This window comes from Onychomys torridus, chromosome 22 (genome assembly GCF_903995425.1).
Source record: "Onychomys torridus chromosome 22, mOncTor1.1, whole genome shotgun sequence".
Taxonomy (NCBI): Eukaryota; Metazoa; Chordata; class Mammalia; order Rodentia; family Cricetidae; genus Onychomys; species Onychomys torridus.
In genome coordinates, this window is record NC_050464.1 from 34,072,788 (window position 1) to 34,096,046 (window position 23,259).

Genomic DNA, 23,259 nt, shown 5'->3' on the forward strand with positions numbered 1-23,259 from the left:
CGTGTGATGATCCAGAGTACCAGAGACCACAACAAAACTCATCATGGACAGAGCCTCTTGCTTTCGAACTGTGAACTTCAGAGTTCTTGAAGTGACTGGAGGTGAAGGCTCATTTTGAAGTTAACACAAATTTCACTAAGTATCTGGAAACAAGCTGATAAACAATCAGATAAACTAAAATGATGAAAATTTGAAGTAGTCCAATTGTTAAGAATACAAATTTTTAAGTAAAATGTGAACTACTCAAAATACTGACAGATAGTCACTGGCTAGCCTCTTCAGGAAGGGTCACACAAATGCTCTGCTCTATGATCCTGTGTGGAGCCTCACCCAAGGCTGGGAGGGATGTGCTGACCCGTGAGTGCTGCACATGAAATGGTTGCATTTCATCTATGTACATCTTCCTGTCTATTGGAAGCCATCTCTGAATTACATATAACACATAACACATGTGCTGGCGATCACCAATTAACACAAGCTGATTCTAGCCAAGAGTATTAGTACAGGAAGGCTCTTATTCAACAGTGGGCAAACTGGTCTCAATTCAAGCAATCTCTCTGTTTTCCATGAATGAGGGTGTGAATTGCCAAGTGTCTGCATCAGAAGGCAGACCACTACAGGACCCAGCACCTACTCAGAGCCCCTCATGCTAGCCCAACTTTGTCATGGTAGAGAGAGAGAATCACTGCATACTTGGCCTTGGGTAGCCACTGTCAGCTGGGCCAAGGCAAGGGTCCAATCATTCCTGGCTCAGTCAGTCCTTGTGATGGTTAGTTAACTCTGACTGTCAGCTGGACTGGACTAGGAAACACCTGTGGGTGGGGTGGGGGATCTGTAAGGACTAATCTCTCCAAGCTCACAGAGGGGTAGAATCACTGGGGGGTGGTGACAAGTAGCAGCTGGGACCTCGCTGGGGGAAATGGAACACTGAGGGTATGTCCTTGGGACTACAAAATGGCCCTGGCAACTTGCTCTATGTTCTTTTCACTTCTTATCCAACCAAGTCTCACCATAATGCTCTGTCTGAATGAATGCAGCCCAGCAGTGGAGGGCTAACCCTGAGCAAGTGGAACCAGACAAACCCTCTCTCCCGAAGTGCTTCTCTCAGGGGTTAGGTCACATGACACAAACAAAGCTAACACAGTTTTTGCCGTTTGTTTAAAACAAACAGAAACCAAGCAACCCACACAGAGTTTCCTGTCCTAGGGTAGAAACGTGGATATAAGCGTGCTGGGGAACAGAACAGTACATGTGCAGAACCAAGAAGGAGGCCAACACTGTCCTTGAGCAGAGACCCAGACAGCACAGGTCCACTCTGAGACCCACACATTCTGCTCTTCTCCAGTCTCCACCACGTTCAGCAGGAAGTCTGCCACACTGTGGAAGCTCTAGGAATTCTTCCCAGGAACATGCTCGGTTGCACTCACCTACAACCACCTGCTCTGGAGAGGTGGGAGGCGTCAGAGGCATCCCACAGTTACTGGGGTCTTTCACACTACCAAGCCCCTGCTGGGCCACTGGGACATGGCCTCCGACACTGGCAGCACTCTGAGGAACCGGGATGTCATTCTGAGAGACCAACACAAAAGCTGATGGGTAGACCATCCGGACACCACCTGTGAGGAAGAACAGCAAGGAGCAGGCCTGAGAGAGGGTCCGCACACTCAAGTCCACTGCCACCGTGAGCAGGTCAACAGAAGAAAGCACACCAAGAGCACACCTGCCTGAACAAGTGTCCCAGAGTCACCATGACAGCACATGGAGCACAGGACACAGATGCGACAATCTGAAGAGTCTATCTGAGTGGTCGTCTCTTTAACTATGGAGCTAGAATAAAGTTCTTCACACAAAGGCTTTCTTACCAACAATGACTTCAACTGCTGCAGGGAAGTCATCGTCATAGCCCAGCTCAGCTTCCGCTCGGGACTCCTCCTTCTTCCTCAGCACCATTGGGTAGAAGTACTGCCATTCCTCAATCAGCTTGCGGGTGGCTGGGTCTGACATCTTGTATGCATGCCCTGTTAGCGTGCCATTTAAACCATAAGGACTCACCAGCACTAAGGGAAGGAGAAATAATGATCACAAATAATCCTCCACATTTGGTCATTTTAGGTTAAAACCGAGCACTACTTCATGTCCTTTGTTTTATATCCTACAGTCTTTCACAGTGTGGTTTTTAAGTTTATTTTAGAGTTATATATGTGCATTTTAATTACATCCATTTTTGGAGGAAATCAAGTAGGGATAGCATTACACTTTCAATTCTATCAATATATATGATACCAACCATCTGCACACTAAAATCCATGCCTCTCTATGCAATAATGGCTGTTCAATCTGAACACCACATTTGGCATGAATACCCAGGCTGTCTGGCACTTGAACACTATGTAGATCCTGAGACCCACTATGTATGTCATAATCAAAGAGTAATATAGGATGTATAGAATATATGCTACCATAACAACAATAAAACTCCTGATAGTGGGTCTTAATGCACAGAGCCTGAAGCGTACAGCTTACTTGTGAGTTCAGTGTGACTGTTCAAGGGGTCTGTGATAAACACTCTCACGTTCAACTCCAGTATGGTGCTGACAATAGTTCTGTTTCCTGTCAGTCTTCAAAGCCCACATCATTTTGGTGGAGTCGGAAACAAATGGCAGTCACCATGGTATTTACACTGTGACCCTGTGAACAGGTCTCCCAAATAATCCTTTCCAGGGGACTCAGAAAATTCAAATAGTGGGAAGCATCCCCCTACCTTGGCTTTGAGTATACACTGCATGTACACGTGCAGCCTTGTGTGTATACCCATGTGTGCCCATGAGTGGGAAGTACCCCTTTCCCCTTGGCTTTGTGTATGCACTGCATGTACATGTGCAACATTATATGTATACCTGTGTGTGCCCATGGGTGGGAAGTACCCCTTTCCCCTTGTTTTTGTGTATGCACTGTATGTATGTATGCAGCCTTGTGTATATACCTGTGTGTGCCCATGGGTGGGAAGTACCCCTTTCCCCTTGTTTTTGTGTATGCACTGCATGTATGTATGCAGCCTTGTGTGTATACCTGTGTGTGCCCATGACCCTGGAGACCAGAGACAATGTCAGAAGTCTTCCTCTCCACAGTTCTTCTAAGTTAACTTGTGTGTCCAAATAAGGAGTTAGGAGGACAAGGGAGCTTGTTCTCTCCTCTACTGCATGAGTCCCAGGGATCAGACTCACCGGCTAAGCACCCTTACTGCATCTCCATCATTACTTGGAGAGACAAGGTCTCTGGCTAGACTGGTTGTTGGCCAGCAAGATCCAGGAACCTGCTGTTCTCGGCAGCCCAGAGCTGGGGATACAGTATGTTACACCCAGCTCTTACCCGATGCTGGGAATCAAACTCAGGCCCTGATGGCTGTGCAGCAGCAAGTACCTTACTGCCTGGGCCATCCCCCACCACACACACCCTTTCGGCTTTTTGAGACAAACCTCACATAGCCAAAGTTAAGACTTCATTCAATACGTAGCTGAGCTTGATCTGGAATTCCTCACCCTCCTTCCTCCATCCATCTCCAAAAGCTGGGATTACTGGCATGTGACACCACACCTGGCTTGGGGTGTCATTGGGGGGGGGGGGGTCATCTTTTAAAACTTTACAGAAGCTCTCTCTTGGTGTTTATTCATTGCCCGTATTACTGAATTTCATAAAAACAATTTCTAAGTGTACCATAGTGACCCAGCCATTTGAAAGCAGTTGAATAATGTGGCACATGAGGGAAGAGGAACAGCTCACTAAAAATGCCTGGACTCTAGGGACCTGTAATCCTAATACTACCGCTCCTAACTTCCAAAATTAGAAAATGACTTATCTTCGGTTGTGACCTTGATAGCATTATAAATTCTTTTATTCTGAGTGATAATACTGAAGATAAGGTCAGGTGGTCCTCCAAATTTTCAAATAAACACAGTATTTAAATAAATCTGGTTGGTGATTTGCAACAGCACATACTGTATAATGTTTCATGTATGTTCTGAGAATTGGATTGTTTTAAATTCTGTATAAATTTTATAGATTTTTTTCCCCTCTTTGTTTTTTGAGACAGTTTCTCTGTGTAGTTTGGTGCCTGTCCTAGCTCTCACTCTGTAGACCAGGCTGGCCTCGAACTCACAGAGATCCGCACAGCTCTGCCTCCTGAGTGCTGGGGTTAAAGGCCAACCAGTTGGCTCAAGTTTATGGTTTCATGAGATGTAAATGTGATGAAGGATGGTGCCTTGGATGTCTCTTGGTAAGACTTAGAACCAGGTAAAAAATGTCAAGACCTCTCCCCTCTTAAGGTGAGCTTACATTCCCCATTAAGGTGGACTGATCTTTATTATTTCTTTAATAAATTAGAACGTATGGGGAGGGGCTAATTATATTCTGCATGTCATACCTTTTCAGCCAGACATCTCTAGAAATGATAAATTAGAATGAGCCCTTTCATAGTTTTTAACAGTTAAAAACTAGTATCCACAGAAAATCCTGAATTCCTAAGATTAAGATACAGATTAAGATAAGATCTAGAATGCTTAGTGAAATCAAAAAGACAGTTATTTGGGGACAACAAGATGGTGAAGATAATACATGATGAAGATACCAGTGTGTAAAGTCAAATTATATAGCTAGATCCTGATCCACAGTTTGTGATTAAGACAATAATCCTGACATTAACATCACTGGAGAAACTAGTCCGGACTCTGGAAAGTCAGGTATCACTGACATGTGGCCCTCTCTGTCAGTTATCTCATCCCAGAACAGCAGGCACAAGGATAGCCCTTTGGTTTGTGCACCAGTGGCCCAGGGACCATGGCCTTCAATACTTGTCAATCTTACTTTGTTCTGAAGAGACATAAACAGCTTGACATGTCATACATGTGTTTACCTGAGAAATGGGAGTGGGTCTTTTCTGTCATTAACTGATCGTGCTTACCTTTAATTCACCCATTCAAGCCCCTCCTACTATACCCCGCCTCTTCACAACACTCCCACCCCACAACAGCCCACTGCGCAAGGCAGCTACCCATTTGGTGGTGCTGCTGGTGCAAGGTAAAGAGCAAGCCCACCGCCTCTGACTGACCTTGAAATGGTGCAGGTGAAGACTGGGCCATGTGTAAATGCTCCTCGCTGATCAAATGGATTGGCTGGTGCTGAGCAATCTCCACACTCGTGCACACGTTACTTTCTCCGTGAAGAAAGAATGTGAAAGCACAGGACAAATGCTCACTGAAAGAAAAAGAACCAGAGACATGTTTCATTTTTGGCAGGAAGCAGTGCCGGGCAGCATCTGGGCACGCATGCATAGCTCTGCCCTCCTGACCACCCAGCCAAGCTACCTCTCAGCTGCTAGGGACACAGAGCAGCCTCACTGATGGTGCTGCCATGATACAAACAGGTGTCAGTTCCTAACCCGCACAGGTGCTCTGCAGAATGTCCCCTATTAGCACATGAAGCTCCCTTGTCAGCTAGAGACAGGAGAACCCACAGGCCTCCAGCACAGCAAACACTCAAAACCCTGTTAGGTCAGCAAAGGAGGAAATGGAGTTTTTAAAAGTTACTTTGAAAAGTGGATTAGGAACAAGCTCAAAAAGCAATGGAGTCAAGATTTTATCCCATTTCAGAGACAACAAAATGGTTTTGCTTATTTGGGGTACAATATAATAAAAATGTCAAATTCACAGGTTACAGCATTACTGCAGGGTTAAAGTTACTGACTTAAAAGTGTAACAGGTTGGCATAAGTCTGCCATCCGAGCACATGTGGAGTCTGGGTTAGCTCAGACTCCCAGCGGAGACCACTCAGGACAACAACGGAGCAGTAACGCAGGGAGCCGTGCTTACACCATGACTGGTGATGCAGTTGCCACAGGCTACAAGGGTAAAAGAGAATCTAGTTTACAATTTACATTCCATTTCTTTGTGTACTTACTATTGACATGAGGTCCTGCCATGTTGCTCAGTCTAGCCTTGAACTTAAAATCCCCCTGCCTCCAGCCTCACAAGTAGCTGGGACCACAGGTGTGTGCCGCTATGTCTGACTTATAATTTATCTCAGGTCATAAAATTCTGTTGAAACAATCCACTTCTCCATTTCACACACAATGAGAAGAAACTGACTTTTAAAGACGAAGTGTCATGGAGGGAAAAATTACTACAGTGGCATATTCTTTCCACGTTGCTAACTTTGGCCCTGAGCCAGCGGTCCTACACTTTCATTCCTCAAAGTGCCCCCGAGAACATTTGCCTATGAACCAATAGCATGCCACTAATGCAGCCACCTCTGGAAAGCAGCTCCTGTTCACCACGTCTTCAAAATATTACAGGGCATATTCAAAGCACTCCTCAAAAAACCCCTGAAATCTTGTTTCTAGTATAAAGTCATAATGACTTTAGGGAAAACTAGATACGCATATCATTACCACAAGGGAAGCACACATGTTCCTGTCTCATGATCTGGGTTTTGCAACGCGGCGTTTTGTGCTTTACTAAGAATGTGAAGTTTTGTCAAAGGATGGATGTATTTGGTCTTGGAAGTAAATGTTCAACATAACACTGCAAAAATGTGGCTTATTTGGGGAGAACGTTTTTGGAAAAAATCTTGAAGGCTTATTGATAATCATACATCTAAAAAAAGAACATGTTTAAAGCCATAAAGACATAAAACTATTGTAAATATAGGCTGTCCTTTACAAAAATGGTAATTAGAAACATGAACCATATCTAGCACACAACAGAGCCAAAACATAGTTTTACTGACTGTGGACTGGCTATCTTTCAGCCAAGAGGTTGGGCTGACTCATCCTATGTACGCACCCACTATTCTCAGTGGACCGTGGTTTGTAAGAAACTGTCCAGAGTCCTGGGTGTGCAGTACAGCTCTGCCATCAAGTGTGCATGAAAATGAATGTGACCAGTTACCAGCCAGTAAGTGCACAGCATAGTTAATGGGGCTGGTGGCTGGTAGTCCTCACCCTAGGAGAGATGACAAGAGAAGCCCAGGAACAAAAGCCACGCCAGACGCAAGCACACGGAAGCAAGTACAGTCCAAACTCCGACGCAGCCCTCCAGGGAGAGGGACAGGAACAGAGCAGTTCAGAAGCAGAACTCACAGACAAGCAAGTGGGAACGAAACAAGGAGCAGATGTGGTGAGAGCAGAGAGGAGTTTGCAAACTGTACACGGAGGAACGGTGTGAAGAGCCAAAAAGGAGACATTTCTTAAAAGGCACAGCACTTGACTCAACAAAAGGATTAGTGTGTGCAAGATAGCAGAGAGGTGATGTATTTGTTTGTAAAACGTTAGCTGACTAAAAAGAACTGTTAGGTGAATGTCAAAAGGTATGCATTTGCATTTCTCACATACCCCACAAAGAATGGAGAAGCATGAATTAAAAGAGAAAAAGAACTGAATCAATCACTTATTTTTACCACTGACTACTTTAAAAGCAAAGTGTCTTTTTAGAAAAGAGAATTAAAATATGGAAGAAAAGTGTAAGGACGAGATCAAAGTGGGGGAGGGGATCCTGAAGTGACAGCGGCTGAGCTCTGCTGGCAGCTCACTGCATCTCTGAGGACTTCTGTCATCTGCAGAGCAATGGTAGGCGCAGACAGCTGCCTCCAGAGGTTCCGTTCCGCCACCGCTTAGATGATCAGACTCAGGCACACTCAGTGGAAACTGTTAGGAAGAAGCACCAGGTTTCGGAATAGTGTGGATAGTGAAAGCAGGGAAGTACATGCACACACAGTTTGCTTACACTGTCATAAAATTCCTGTGGGACAACACACTTAGAGCCTAGCCGTGAGTGAGTGAAAGGTAATTCTATCTTTGGATGCTGGCCGTATGTCACACAGAAAGCAACTAAGGTAAGATCAGACAGGTCCTGCCTCTAGTTCCTGTTGTATATCACTGTCCATGACACTTCATTCTGTCACATTTGGCTCTGATGATTGCCAGTGACCCGGATGCCGTATACAAAATTCTGATTATTTGGTCACGGCATTGCTAAAATGGTGGGAAGGGTTGCACTGATAAAAAGTCTGTGTCATTTCATCAGTTAATACAAGTCATAACCCACTGGTGTGCTATTTGCCCACTCAACCTTGTCTCCAAAGACGCACAGACACAGCAGTCTCTGTACTTCTCTCAGGCACTCCAGTACAATCCAGGCAGTGTCCTCCAGAGAGGACAGGGGTGAGACTATCTGGGTTATAAGGCATTCACAGAGGCACAGCTGTAATCAGGCTTGGAAGTCAGTGCTGTTCCCATTAGCTAGCTCATGCAAACATGGCCGTTCACTTGGATCCCTAACATCTGGTGTATTATGTATGTAACATGAGGTCAGATTTGTAAGTCAACAGTGAAAACATAGGACTGTACCAATACATATGATGTGCATGATGTATACGGAAGTATTTTAGGGTGGAACATTCTCTTATATTTGTTTAATGTGCATTTGCCTGCATGAGTTTATGCGCACTATGTATGTGCATGGGTCTGAGGAGACCAGAAGAAGGTGCTGATCCCTGGAGTTTGGAGTAGCATGGTTGTAAGCCTCCATGTAGGAGCTTGGAACCAAACCAAAGAGCAGCAAGAGTAAGCTTTAGGGCTGGAGAGCTGGCTCAGTGGTTAAGAGTACTGATTGCTCTTCCAGAGGACCCAGGTTCAATTCCCAGCACCCACATGGCAGCTCACAACTGTCTGTGACTCCAGTTCCAGGGGACCCAACACCCATGCCAAAACACTAATGCACATAAAGCAAACATAAATACATCCTTTAAGGGCTGGAGAGATGGCTCAGCCGTTAAAGGCTGGGCTCACAACGAAAAATAAATACAGCCTTTAAAAAAGATTAACTTTGGAGCCATCTCTCTGCCCTTCGGTGGGTTGGTATTCCTAACAAGCTCCAAGAAGGTGAGAAGAGAGGAAGAAGGGAGCAGGTGAGAAAAGGAAATACGGAAGGAGGACAGGAGACCAGAACAATGGTGGTGGAGAAGAGTTCTCATCTGCGTGACTCAGTTATCATTTTAGTTCTGTTTCTTTAGAAACTTTTTCTAACCCCCTCTTTACCTCCCTCCTCCACATACATGCACAACATATAGTGTGCATTCATAAAAAGATACTGTGAATGTACACACACGCTAGTATGTACATCTACATGTGCATGGTGAACAGAGGGGAGAGTTGTTTACCCTCCATCACACACTGTTCTGTTCTCCCTCCAAAGCTGGAGCTCCTGTTTTTCGGCTGGGCTGGCAGCTAGCAAGTCCCACCTGTCCATGCTCCTGCCTGCCTCACCCCCACTATGACACACACATAAGTGAGTATCAGACCACACCAGCTTATTCTTTTGCTGCTGGGACCCCACCTCAGGTCTTCAAGGTTGTGCAGTGAGCTCTCTGGACCACTGAGCCACCTCTTGGGTCCCTGAGCTTTATTTTTCAAGAGTCTCATTCAAGAAAAACAATGACCACTGAAAAGCACTCATAATAATAAAGTCCTCATAAGGTTTGTTCTTTGTATTTTCCGTGTTTTAAGAAAATAAAAATAAAGTTGTGTCATGTTGGAAAAGTAAAAGCAAGAAATGTAATAATTACCTGGAATTGTTCATAAAATGTCATTTTAAATCAATATCTCTCTCTCTCTCTCTCTCTCTCTCTCTCTCTCTCTCTCTCTCTCTCTCTCTGTGTGTGTGTGTGTGTGTGTGTGTGTGTGTGTGTGTGTGTGTGTGTGTGTGTTTCGAGGCAGGGTTTCTCTGTGTAGCTTTGAGCCTTCCCTGGATCTCGCTCTGTAGTCCAGGCTGGCCTTGAACTCACAGAGATGCGCCTGCCTCTGCCTCCTGAGTGCCAGGATTAAAGGCGTGCGCCATCACTGCCTGGCCGAGACAATTTCTTGAACTGCTTTCAAAGTAGGAGCTAAACTTAATGTGCATCCGGGCCCTACCCCCTCAGAGCTTCTCTTTATTCCAAGCTACAAAGTAGCTGCCATCAAAACGGTTTGTTTCAAAGGAATCCTGGGTAAATGTGGCCATGTTGTCTGTAAAGCCCTCACCCCTCAATACACTGCAGTGTGTCCCTAAATATGAGTGGTTTAAATAACACGTTCACTTTTCTCAGAGGGACGGACCAGTGCACAGGGTGTAAATATGGAGGGAATGGTGTCAGGAAACCCATCCACTCAGGTGCTCACTAGCTCAGCAGGTCCCTCCTCCCCAGCAGGAGGGTGAAAAGGAAGCCTGGCACTCCACCACCCAGCCCCCTCTCCAGCTCCAGGACCACTGCACACTCCCGGGCTGTGCACTCACACCTGGGGTTAGCTCTGCTGCTCTTTTGTAGAAGAAACGTCTGTCCTCCTACTCCTTATCTTTTCCATTTTGGCCCAGTATTTCTGTGTGCCCAGCCCCAGAGCTTCCACTTTGAGACGTCCCATCCACTTGAGTGAGTTCTGAGCAGGCCACACTTGTCATGAGCTGTACTTAGATGGGCTTGATATGGACAGAAACTAAATAAGTATTTAATTTGTTTGTGATACTTTTCTCTAAAATATTTGCTTTTCTTCTAAAACTGTCTACCATTTTTCTAGGACACTAAGACAGCTAGAGTTCTAGAGTTAAAAATACATGCAAATTTTTGGTCAAAGTCTGTAATAACTGGCAATGACCTTTACCCCGCCCTCCCACAACTGACTTCCCTCTCTTTATATTTCCACTGCTGCAGCAGCTGTTCTTTCAGGGACTCCCCACATGGAACTAGAACACATGGCCCTTCAGTCAAAGTCTTGTGGACAACTCACTGTCAGGTGATGAGGACATGAAACACGGCTCTTTCCTACAGGGAGCTTCCAGGATGGCAGTGTGTGAGACAAGGGCAGACACTTGCAAACTCAGTGAGCCCTATGAGTGAAGACAGCTTGAGGGTGGAAGCCCTGGGTGAATGGACCTGCTAGGAGAGATGGGCTTCTAAGGATCAGATGAAAACAAACCCCTTCCTTGCTGGAGGACAGTCTCGGGTGCACAGCGCCAGGAGTAGAGCCCAGGGCTGTGGGATGCTATGCACAAGCTCTTCTCCAACTACATCCCGGGCATTTTAGCCCAGGCTGGCTTCTGGACCTGCCATCTTCCTACTGGAGTTTCCAGAATAGCTGGGATTACAAGCTTGTGCCATCACATCCAGCTCTAGTCTTAGAACTCAGATCTGAGTTTAATTTAGTGATAGACAATATTTTATAAATGGTAAGAAAAACATCTGTCTAGCCCTCCCCTCATGCCCGAGGACCAGGTCTATGCTTGAGTTCTTGTCACTTACAGAAAAGGCTGCTCAGGAGCAGAGTGTTCAAGCTGACATCAGAGGCTAAGGCAAGAGGGTACGAGTTGAAGGCAGACAGCTAGCTGAGAAGCAGCTCAGTGAGGAAAGGAAGCTGCTGCCCTCTGACCTCCACAGAAGGAAATGTAATGCTTACAAAGCGTGGGGGCAGCCACGGGGGGGGGGGGGGGGCATGGCACACTGAGGTCAGCTTGGACTTTGGGTGAGTTTCAGACTAGCCTGAGTTACTTAGTGAGAAACTAAAACAAAACACAAAAACAAAGTACAAACCAAGCTTCTTGAGCACAGTGCAGTGTAAGATAGCCAAGTCTACCTTGAAAGAGTTTTTTAAGATTTCCTATTAAAGTAAAGTTTGTTTTTAACCAAAAAGGCACCTTTGAATACTGTTGACTTAGAAAGCACGAGGGACTGGCCTGCCTTGCCACGGCGGCATCTGGGAAGCAGTTGCAGAATTGCAAAGGAGAAAAGTGCAGCACTCACCATCATTTTACAGCTGCAGTACTTCTCGAGGGTATTTGTACATCTTGCACTGATTTTCAGAATGCAGCTATTCCATGTGCTTGCACAATGCACTATGAATATTAATAAACTCCTATTCTTTTTACGGTGTAAAGTGTTTCGGTAACAGAGTCACAATGTAGACTGCGTGCAGGTGACTTTATCTAAATGCTTTCTGTGGAATCGACTGATCGATCTTTTGGGAATTTTCTGAGCTGCCATTAACTAAGCCTCCTGCCTCAGTCTATAGGCCCTCATGATACTTTATGATCTCCCTGAGAAACGTGGTCCCCTTTGCTTCCGGTGTCTCTTGTTGGTCAGGCCTTGCCTTCACCGGAGGGCAGTGTCTGGACACATGATTCCACACAGGTCTGAGATGCCCTTAGTAACTCTTACCTCTTCCTGTAATGAGGCAATGAAAATGTCAGCATGCATATTTCTTTTTCTTATATTGTAAAGTTAATTGTATTTGTGTTTGTGCCCACAGTAATACCACAGTGCACATGGATGACAGCAAGCAGGAGGCAGCTCTCCCCCACTCAGGCCTGGGCTCAAACTCAGATCCTCAGGCTAGGCAGGAAGAGCCTCTGCTGCTAAATCAGCTCAGAGGCCCCAACTGCAAATGCTTTTGTATGAGAGATGGTGCAGAACTTTAACTCTTAAATCCCCATCAGAAGAATCATTCCACTAAAAAGGTACCAAGTACATTGTTCTAATACAGTGCGGTCTCATTGGACACTGTTAATTCCCCTCCTCTCTCTCTCTTACATGCGCGCGCGGGCACACACACACACACACACACACGGACACGGACACACACACGGACACGGACACGGACACGGACACACACACACACACGGACACACACACGGACACACACTTGCAAAATGAGCTTTCTTTCTACCATCCTATCCTTAGTGCTAAGCTGTTCCTAAGCAATTAAAGTGTCCCTTTGGTGGCATATTAGTTCTGAGACTGCAGAGCTCCTGGACTGGCACTAGAGCAGCACACGTCCCTGTCAAAGCAAGGGCAATGTCACAGCAGCCCAAAGGACTAAGTTTCCCCCCTGGGACCTCACGTAACAGGGCTATAACTCAACTGTCTTCGGTCCAACGGTTGCAAGAGTTTGATGGGCAAAGCAATATAAGACTGTTTTTAAGACTGCAAAATGGGCACAAGGTCTGCTCTAGTCAGTACCATGTGCTTAGCAACAGACATCAGCACACAGAATCCAACAAGACTTATCAAAGCTCTAAATTCGAATTTCTCCAGAGGTTACCACGAGGCCGGATTACCTGTCCACAGTCTCTAAACAGCTCATTTCATGTTCAATGGGAGAATATACAGACTGAAGTGAGTGAGATTTGTCATAGGCGCCTCACAGTCATGCTTAGAGGCCTGGTGGCTAACACTAGCCATTTAATTCCAGTGCTCAGGAGGTGGACAGGTGGCTTTATGAGTTTGAGGCCAGTCTGGTCTACACAGGGAGTTCCAGGTCAGTCAGAGCTTCAAAGTGGCAACATGTCTAAAGAACAAATAAATAGATCCACAAGCTTAGATTTTTCCCCCCAAGAAGTCTAAAGCAGTGACTCTCCTAAGTTTCTGGGTCACTATGAAAAAGAAAAGGAGAGAGACTGTCACAGGACCCAAAGGCACTTCTCATTACCTCCTCACTCAACGTCAACACCTTATGCATTATTAAGGACCAACGGGTAAGGTTTTGCAGGTCTGCTGCCTGCCCGCATGGCACCCCTGCCAGAGTGTATGTCTATGCTAAGTTACAAGATCTATTTTATAGACTATTTGAACATCATAAAATGTGTGCTTACAGTTTTCAAAAACACCCTACCCTTCTGATGGTTCTGACACTCATGGGGGGGTCTAAGTGGCAGCCAGGGTGGAGCTTAGACCTCTGATGTCTGCCCCGACTCGCACACCCAGCAAGCAGCGCAGGTGATCTGCCAGGAAAGCCACAGCAGATGGAGCTGCAAGATGCTGCCATCACTCAGGTGAACAGCAGCAAGCAGGAAGCCACCGCCACAGCCAACCACCACACAAAAGAAACCTAATGAGACCAGCTACATGGGGACTTCTGCTTCGCTAGCAGAGGTGGGTTTCTCTACACTGCTCTCCTATCTGTCCCACTGTCCCTTCTGCTCAGATGACCTCATCTACTTCTTCAGCCTCAGACTATGCGTCGGCTATCTCAGGCACCCTGCAAATCAGAGGAAGCATTACAATGATGAGGGAAGGATCCAGAGAACCCCTCACTGACTACTATTTTCTATCATTTACTCAGTGGAAGCCAACGTATATATGAACCAATACAGTATCTATGAGATTACTCTCTGTCCCTATTCAAAGTAATGATACTAGTTAGGTTTCTAAATACATTATTTGCTACAGAGAAAGAAAGCAAACATGCTAGGATGCACCTTCTGCCTTCTGAGATCTCTCTGAGCTAGTAGCTGACACTTAGTGTGATGCAGCAAGTCCTTTAAAAGGGTTCTAACACTCGGCATTTGCCTGCCAGAGAACAGTGTGCCGGCCTCACACTCAGCAATGCTGCAAAATCTCACACCGGTACTCAAAGGAGGCCACCGTTTTCCAGCAAAAGGAGCAGACACGTATTTGGTCGTGTGCTATCATCACCAAACATTTATCGCCCACACTCTTCCAGTGCCAGACGGATGCGCCACACACGGGGCTTCCTCTAGCTTTAGTGGGCAGCAGTGTCCATGATAGTCTCTCATCCATAACGTAGATCTAACAGCTAAAACCACCAGAGATAAACAAGGAACTTTCTTTCCTTCAGCAGAGTACCAGTGTCGGAAGGCCACACTGCAAGTGCTCAAAGCTCAAAACAGTGGCTGATTTGTTAGCTCGTGAAGTTTTTCTCAAGGAGGGAAAAGTCAACTGAGAAAAAAGAAAAAAGGAAAGCTGGGACAATGCTGACTGGAAGACAGTTATTCAACATGAAGATGACTTCAGCATTGAAGTAAAGAAACAAACAGGAAACACGCAATCCCTTGAGCAAATCACCCTAGAAAGTGAATGTATGGCAGTATTCATTTATACACACACACAACCAGTATCCAGTATCTAGTTGCTAAAAAAAAAAAAAAAAAAAAAAAAAAAAGAATGCTTAAAAATATCAACATTTAAACTTTTGAGAGTACTGTCCTACAAAGTGTTTTCAGAAAATAGGCTCTAACCAAAGACTTCCTGTAGCTCAGGCAACTTCTAGTTCATCCCACCAGTATGTATCTTCAGGGCCAGCGTGCAGGCTCTGCCCAGGGGCCTATGCTGCCAGAAGCCAATAGTCCCGGCTCGTGGGAGTTGCAGTCTAAGGAGGAAGTAGAGCCAGAGCAAAGCCATTTAGTGCCCATGTGCAGTGGAAGGAGGGAGATTATGAAATGAATAAAACAAGATGACAGACTGGAGAATTCAGAGGGGTAGTGGACAGTAGCAAGAGAGCATTATGAAGAGGTAGAGGCAGGCAAGGCAGTCCAGAGACATACATAAAGAGCCATGTTGAATGTTTTACAGAAACAGGATCCTAGAAACTGGCAGGAAAGGGTAAAAATGGGATGACAGAGCTGGGCAAGTGCACACACTCTAAGCCTGTCACAGTGTAAACAATGGCATGGTGGTGCCTTTTATTCTCAACACTCTGGACTAAAATCTGAGGAACTGCCATGGTCTCATCCACAGTCTGCAAAGGTTATCCTTCTCAACAGCACTGTGCAAGATAAGAAGAGAAACAGGCAGGGCAGCCAGGAGGTACAATGGCATGCCACGGGAGAGATCGGCACTGCTAGGTGGCAGCGACGGCAGCCAGACAGGGCCCAGGTGATGATACTAGTTAGGTTTCTAAAAGAGGTGGGCAGAACAGGGCAGCTGTGACACCATTTAAAAGTCAGGCACATGAATACGGAACTAAGGAATGCGGTCAAGGAAGGACACCAGCATCAAGAAACGCCGCTTTGAGCCTCACTGGAAGCCAGGTGAGGAGCATGGACCATGAGGAGCAGGAGCCAAGAGAAGCCATCGAATAGACTGAGCTCCTCCCTTTGGCTCTTCTCAGAAGGAGACAGAGAGGAAGAACTTAGTGCATCTCAGTAGGATGGCATGGGACCCTTATGGGTCAACATTCCCCCTCCAGTGGGCAGAGAGAAGAAGTGAGGTACATTTTCCCCTTAATTATTGCAGCAGACAATTTCTCCATCCTGTGCATACAATTCCATTTGAAATTCACTAAACTTAGTCAAACCAGACTACTCCATTCAGGTATCTGTCTTTAAAGATTATTTTTCTACAAAGTAAAATGGACCATAATTGAAAACAATGAAATTATAAAACACTGCTGAAATCAAAGCATCTGAATAAACACCATTTTGTAATTAGCAGCCATACCCACCAGCTTTATTAACAGTAGCAATAGCTGAAGGAATCCCACCAGTCACTTATATTAAGTTCAGACATTTCCTCTTGGCTGCTTGCTCTGTTCACAGTGCTAAGAACAGCACAACCTGGCCATTCCCTAAAGACAAGAGATGTCACAAGCTTGCCAAATTTCACCAAGCAACTGGCAGTACCTGCACTGGAGACCACCTGAATCCCATCCCTCTAGTGTGTAAAATGTCAGTAACTGAACTGCTCGGGAAGGAGAAGACCATTCTGTCCCAATCCAATAACAGTTAAAAGCACAATAGAAGGTGGATCAATGGGTGACCTCAGCAACTAGCCACGTGATGTCCCATTTAAAATTGGACCTGATGCCAGGCGGTGTTGGCACATGCTTTTAGTCCCAGCATTCGGGAGGCGGAGGCGGGCAGATCTCTGAGTTCAGGACAACCAGGGCTACATAGAGAAACCTGGTCTCAATAAAAAAAAAAAAAAAAAAAAAGGACCTGACAGTAATGATGCCATAGTCAGACAAAGACGATGTTTTCTGGAATTTCCAAGATACAATGTCTTTAAAAAAAAAAAAAAACCAAAACCTGAATCAAGTGACTGACTAAGTGTGCATATTAGTATGTGAGCATGTCAGTGTGTACATGTTGAGTGTATGTGTATCCAGGTGGCATGTGGGTATGCATGTGTGTGGCGTATATGTAGATAGGTGCATACAGAAGCCAGATTTGACATTAGGTGTCTTATTCAGTTGTTCATCCCTTATTTTTTTAAGACATGGTTTCTCACTGAACCTGGAGCTCATTAATTCAGCTAGGGTGGCTGGCCACTGAGCTCCAAGGACTGACCTGTCTCCACAGCCCAAACCCTGGGGTTATATGCAGAGTACTCAGAATCATATGAGGACAAGGACCTGAGCTCAGGTCTTCCTGCCTTTGCAGCAGGCATGTTGCTAACTGAGCCCTTTCCTGGGTTTATACTCTGAGGCATTATGTCTGCTCTAACTCTACCTTGGCATGTCCAGTTTGATTCTGCATGCCATAGCCAGAAGCATATGAAGTAATTGGGGACATGATTTTTTTTTAAATGACCAAAGAGCTTAAAACCAACCAATGTGACAACTGAAAGAAGTGTATATATTTAACCAAGAGATGAGTCATCTAAGGGAAATGAGTTTTTAAATTACCACTTAATGTATAACCCATCCCAAAGTCCACAGGATGTGAAGCAGAACACACCACAGTTATAACTGGATTGCAATCCATGCTGTCCTCACTTTTACATACTCAATACCCCAGGGGACACCAGTGAGTTCAAGCCCCAGTGAGGATACAGACACTACAGAAAACACACAGCCAAGACTGACTCCCCCCAGGGTTCTTCCCAGGGGAAAGCAGCACACTGTGAAGGCAGACAGAGGAAAGGATGACCTCTGAAGACGCTTCCAGACCAGTTAGTTCTCTGCTGTGCTTGATTTAACAGAGTCCCTAGGACCAGTGGTAGAGACAGGCATGCTGACAGCTAACCCCTATGAAATGACGAGGGAACAGTGCGGTGAGGCAAGGCAAAGGGAACCATCTGGAGGCTCCATTCTGAAACCTGGGAATGATATTATTGGTAAATCCACACAAGACCTGTGTCTCAAACACTGATGAACCAACAACTTGTCTGTCACCCAGACCGCCATGGAAGAGCAGGGTACATAAGAATCCCAACACAAAGAGGGCAAACACACTTTCTCTCCCGGTAGAGGAGAAAAGAGCAAGATGTCTCAGAAAGAAGCACATGCCTAGCTCAAGTGCCTACCTGTGAGAAAGAATCAGAAAAAGCAATATTGTTTGCTTAGAAATAATGGGATTGTTTTGTTTCTGTGGCTATGGTATCCTTACACCACTTATCCTCCGGAGCCCAAACCCTCAATGTAGCTATGCAAAGGATAAAGGGCTCCATTCACTCCCCAGTTCTCTTTAACAATGTACCACAGAATGAGATCTTCAGATTCTCATTCAGTAACAGTTGACTTCTACGCAGACAGAGTTCCCGGAAAGCCCAGTCTGTGGGCATTCCCCATCTCTCTTGAACTCAGTGATGTTCTGTCCTGCATCCTATTCCATCAGTACCCACATCAAACCCCTCTGCATCAAACAAGCATGCAACGGAGTGTAGTACTTAAAACCACAAAAAGCAACGCAGAAGAAAAGGGTTAATAATTTATTCTTTGCAATGCATTTGTAATTGTTCCATTTTCAGTCAAGATCACAGTACAGTTTAATAGTCTGGTTCAGGGACCAATTAATCCTTTTATATTTAAATCAATCATTGATCCTCTCCAAATAACTTAGCTTCTACATGCTGCCTCCCATTTGATGTTTCAGGGAGAGAGTACAGTTAACACTATGTAGCACATTAATCACATTTGGAAATAGAAATACATTATCAGAAGTCTCACACAAAACTAGTGTATGCACGAAACCCATGTTAGCATACAGTGTCTGTGCCATCGTGTCTGCTGTGTTTTAAAAATGGCAGGAAGAATCACACCATATACTACAGGGCCCACATGGGAGGTTTACTGAAGGGAAGGGAGAGAAGGGGCAGAGACCGGTCCCTAGGGATGAGAGCGAAGGAGAGAAAGAGACAAGAGGTGGGCAAGGCCTGCCTTTTATAAGGAAACGTAGCGAGTGTGCACAGGGGTGCAACTCAACATGAAGTCAATGGCACAGGGTGTGTGTGTGTGTGTGTGTGTGTACACTTTATATAAAATTACATCCAGGATAACAACTCCCATCTAAAGCAGAGTGACTTGATTCCCAGACAGTAGGAGGGAGGAGGAACAGAAAAGCATCATATATTTTTATTCCAAGTGGCATGTGTTTGGCACTCTGCCACAGGCTGTGTCCTTTTACTTGAACAACTCCAAAGTCTAATGGATGTCCATGGGTAATCTACAGAGCCTAACTACTGCATGCAAAACAGATGCCCACACTTAAGACTACTTTGTCTGGACAAACGTGCCATGTACTGCCTCGAGTTCACGAGACTCAGAACGACAGCGCTCCTGGAAATGCCATTCTCCGTGTGAAGAGCTAAAAAAGGAGGCAGGCAGCTTCCTATTTCGTGCCTGGACCTCCATCAGCACGAGAGCAGGCGACTTTGTACCCAGGTGGCTACACCTTCTTTACCAAGGCCTGATGTAGGGTCAGAGATCTCAAAACAAAATGAAGTATGTTGTCTGATTAAGTGTTGCTCTTTTCTTTTTAATTTAACCAAGTAGATTTCTATGTAGAAAAGACATAGAGTCTGCCCATGTGGAGAGCTCTGCCACTGTGGGAGGAAAACCCACAGTGCTGACAAGCTCTGTGACACCAGAGAGAGTGAGTGCAGAGCAGGCAGCGGATCCAAAGACTGGGACTCAGAGTCTGACTGCAGGAGCCGTCACTGAAAGACCATTTCCTGGGCATGTGACTTAGGACAATGTGAGAGTCTGGTCAACAACCATGGCTCACAAACAATTATGGGTAGAAACACTTTGAGTTATTCCTCACTAACCCTCCCAAGATCGTGTCAAAGAAATACTTGTCTGTGTCTAATTTCAGTAAAACCCAACACCACTAACCAAGATCAAACAAGTGAACCAAATTTCATGATGGAAACCATGATCTCATCCTAGATATGAAGTCACAGCCAACAAGCTTCAGCCATAAAACAGGTTTTGTGTGGTTTCCTGGTGACTGTACTAAATGTATGTGAGTAACATGGGTTTATTCTCCTGTCTTGGTTTTCCCTTTAGAAGAATCTGTCAAATGTTATTCAAGATTTACAGGGGTCAAGTGCAGACATAAAGACAGGAAGAGTCCCTAAAAATCACTACAAAACTCCTATGTGATCTATAAGGAGTAAAATGCAAAGCAATGAATAAATAAGCAAACAACAACCTCTATGGCTTAGTTTAGGGGTACCCCACTCACACGCTGGGAGCCTCTCAGACAGTGAATCCCAGGAGGGAAATGCTAATGTTCTGACTCAGTGTGAGCACTATGGGTGAGCAAAGCACACTGCCGGCAGTCAGGCTATGTGCTCAGTAGGGGAGGGTGTACTTTTTTTTTTTTTTTTTAAAGATTTATTTATTATGTATACAGTGTTCTGCCTGCATGTATGTCTGCAGGTCAGAAGAGGGCACCAGATCTCATTACAGATGGTTGTGAGGCACCATGTAGTTGCTGGGAATTGAACTCAGGACCTCTGGAAGAACAACCAGTGTTCTTAACCACTGAGCCATCTTTCCAGCCCCAGGGAGGGTGTACTTAGTGTGTGTGCAGCCCCTGGGAGCAGTCCCTGACACAACACATCCAAGGTGAGTCAGTGAGACAACATACAGGGCAGGGAAGATTGTCTAAATGCTGGAGCCAAGCCAGAAGTTCAAAGAACAGTGACAAACCTCCTTCCACAGAACACTACTAAAGCTGGTGAGATGACCAGGGAATAAAAGTGGGTGCTGCGTGGACCCAAGTTCTGTTTCCCAACACCCACCTGGCAGCTCACCACCTTCTATAACTCGAGTGCTAGGGGATCCAACACCTCTGCAGCCCTGCATACGAGTGGTATACATACACAGGCAAGACACACGTGCACATAAAAGTAAATCTTTACAAAAATTTTAAAAAAGAACAAAATGTAGAAGGAAAACTCCACATTTTACAAATAACTGAACCAGAAGGTACAACTCAAGACAGCATTTATAGGACAGCTCACAATAGCATGTACACACGGACAGCTCATGACAGTATGTACAGACGGACAGCTCATGACAGCGTGTATAGATACACTCTTCAGGTGACAAGATACTTATAATCAAAAAGCAGTTTTTTTAAATATCCATAAAGACTTCTCTTTTAATAAAGTCAAATGGGCTGAGTTTTCCTTATTTTACTTGCAATTTCTCATGTCAATTAGCTGGAAGGTGAGGAAGTACCTAAGTTACAAATAGCTGTTGCCACTAATGATTTCTGATTTTAAAATCTGTGTTCTTATGCTATTTTAAACTGAAGAGAGACGATGTATATTCCGGTGTTCTTGTGTTGTTCCCAAGGCAACAACAGTCCTGCTATCAGGCCCTGCATGATTACTGACTACAAAGGAAGCATGCCACAGTGACAGCTGCACTCCAGCAGGACGGAAATGACCAGCTTGTCCTTCACTGTGACACCAGGAACAAGTCTCTGTTCTCCCCCAGGACTGGCACTTTGTGCGGACACTCGAGCTGACTGGAAGGTTGTAGTATTAACATGTTTTCCTGCACAGAAAGTGGCCATGCAACAAAGGACAGCACTGAACACACTTGACTTCTGGACAGCGGCAATGGCCTCTTCTTACGAAAGCGCTCAGTGTGAAGTCACTGTTGTCAGAGCCTGGGTGGAGACGACACAGGAAGCCGGGTTTCTCATGACCAGATGCCTTGAAATTTAAATGATTACAAGGTTTTTAAATTTTCTATGTTTGTTCTTAGCAAAAAGAAGGCATCAGTCTTGACTGTATTGCATAATTTCTATAATGTTCAGTTCAATCCTCTGACCAGCCTTTTGTAGAGAAAGTATTTAAAATGTTGTAGTAAAAACATGAATCAGTTACAGGAGTAGGAAAGATTATATGGAGTGTTGGAGTTCTCCCCACACACTGGCCTAACCTCTAACTTGAACTTGTAAGAAATGCTTTCTGCCAAAGCATTTTTAGAAGTTCACACACATTCACACCTTGCCATCTCTTCTCGGTTAGTAGAAGATGGGTCTAAAAAGCACATCACATGTGGTCATCTTCTTTTGCCCCAAATTCTCAAACAGTTTAGGAAGGCTGATCTGCTGAACACTGAAGTCTACCAGAACAAACAGCACTGGACATGGACTATGAAAAGACAGAACTAAAATTCCAAGGAGCATCTTTTGAATGGCCAGGGGCATTCCATAAACTTTGTGAATTTCGGCCAGCATTTTAACCAAATGGAACAGGAAATGTATTTATAAACTCAAATTTCCTTTAAGAGAGAAATATACAAAATAGATATATGTGTCTAAGATCCATCCCTTTGAAAATTAAATGCAGTTAAGAAAAATTATTTAAATTCTTTGAAAGATAAATATTGTGGTAAACCTCAATTTAATGAACTGAGAATTTCCATTACACTGGCCTTTTAAAATGGTTAAAGCCCAGACCATAATCCATAACTAGATTCTCCAAGGTTACAGCCCCATGGAAACAGACTGGGGATGTTGAGAGAAGAATGAGGTCCTTTATGTCCAAAATGTAACACAGCTTGGCAGTGACGGTATTGTAGCAAGCCCAGAATGCACATACTCAGGAAACATCCACGTGCACACTCATGCACACACACATTCTTAATTCACTGAATCAGAATTAGACATGTCTGCATACAATATGCTCTTTCCATGTAGACATGGACCAACGTTTCTACTTTCTATGAGCTAGAATCATCGACTGCACATGAAATAAGAATGCACACACAAAGAACATATTTTGGCCTTTGACACAAACTGGACTCTTTTTTTTTGGGGGGGGGGGGCATGAGGAGGAGGTAGACCTGGGAGGACTGGGAACTGAGTATGATGGGGTGCATGATGTGAAATTCCCAAATAATCAATAAAAATTATGATGTTTGGGGGGGTGCACACTGAGACACTCTAATAAGCAGGAGCAGCAAGCCAAACTTGGATGCCACAAAAGTGGGGGAAGAACTCAATGTCTCCCCTTATGTTTAGAGCAAGTGCTACTGAAAAGTTCTTTCTACTAAGCTGAACAGCATACAGGCTCCATTCTTAAATACCAAGAGTCATTCACATCCGCTTACAGCTCTTCATTCCTCAAAGAATGAAAGTGCTGCCTTCCCAAACAGGCAACAATAGACCTGAAAATGTATACTGCAGACAACATAAAACATGCATATAACAACAGCTCAAAAATGAAGGAGAGCTGGCTCACTGGTAAAGAGCACTG

General features: G+C 44.9%; 1 protein-coding gene across 4 annotated transcripts in view; it reads right to left on the bottom strand.

Annotated features, from left to right (window-relative positions):
• Med13l (mediator complex subunit 13L) overlaps positions 1-23,259 on the bottom strand; it is a 222,319-nt gene that overhangs the window by 45,619 nt on the left and 153,441 nt on the right. For all 4 annotated transcript variants that reach the window (XM_036171624.1, XM_036171622.1, XM_036171623.1 and 1 more), the window contains 3 exons: positions 5,105-5,250; positions 1,863-2,057; positions 1,428-1,616 (listed from right to left, as the gene is read on the bottom strand). In XM_036171624.1, coding sequence (XP_036027517.1) covers positions 1,428-1,616; positions 1,863-2,057; positions 5,105-5,250 — 530 coding nt within the window. The remainder of the gene's footprint in view (positions 1-1,427; positions 1,617-1,862; positions 2,058-5,104; positions 5,251-23,259) is intronic.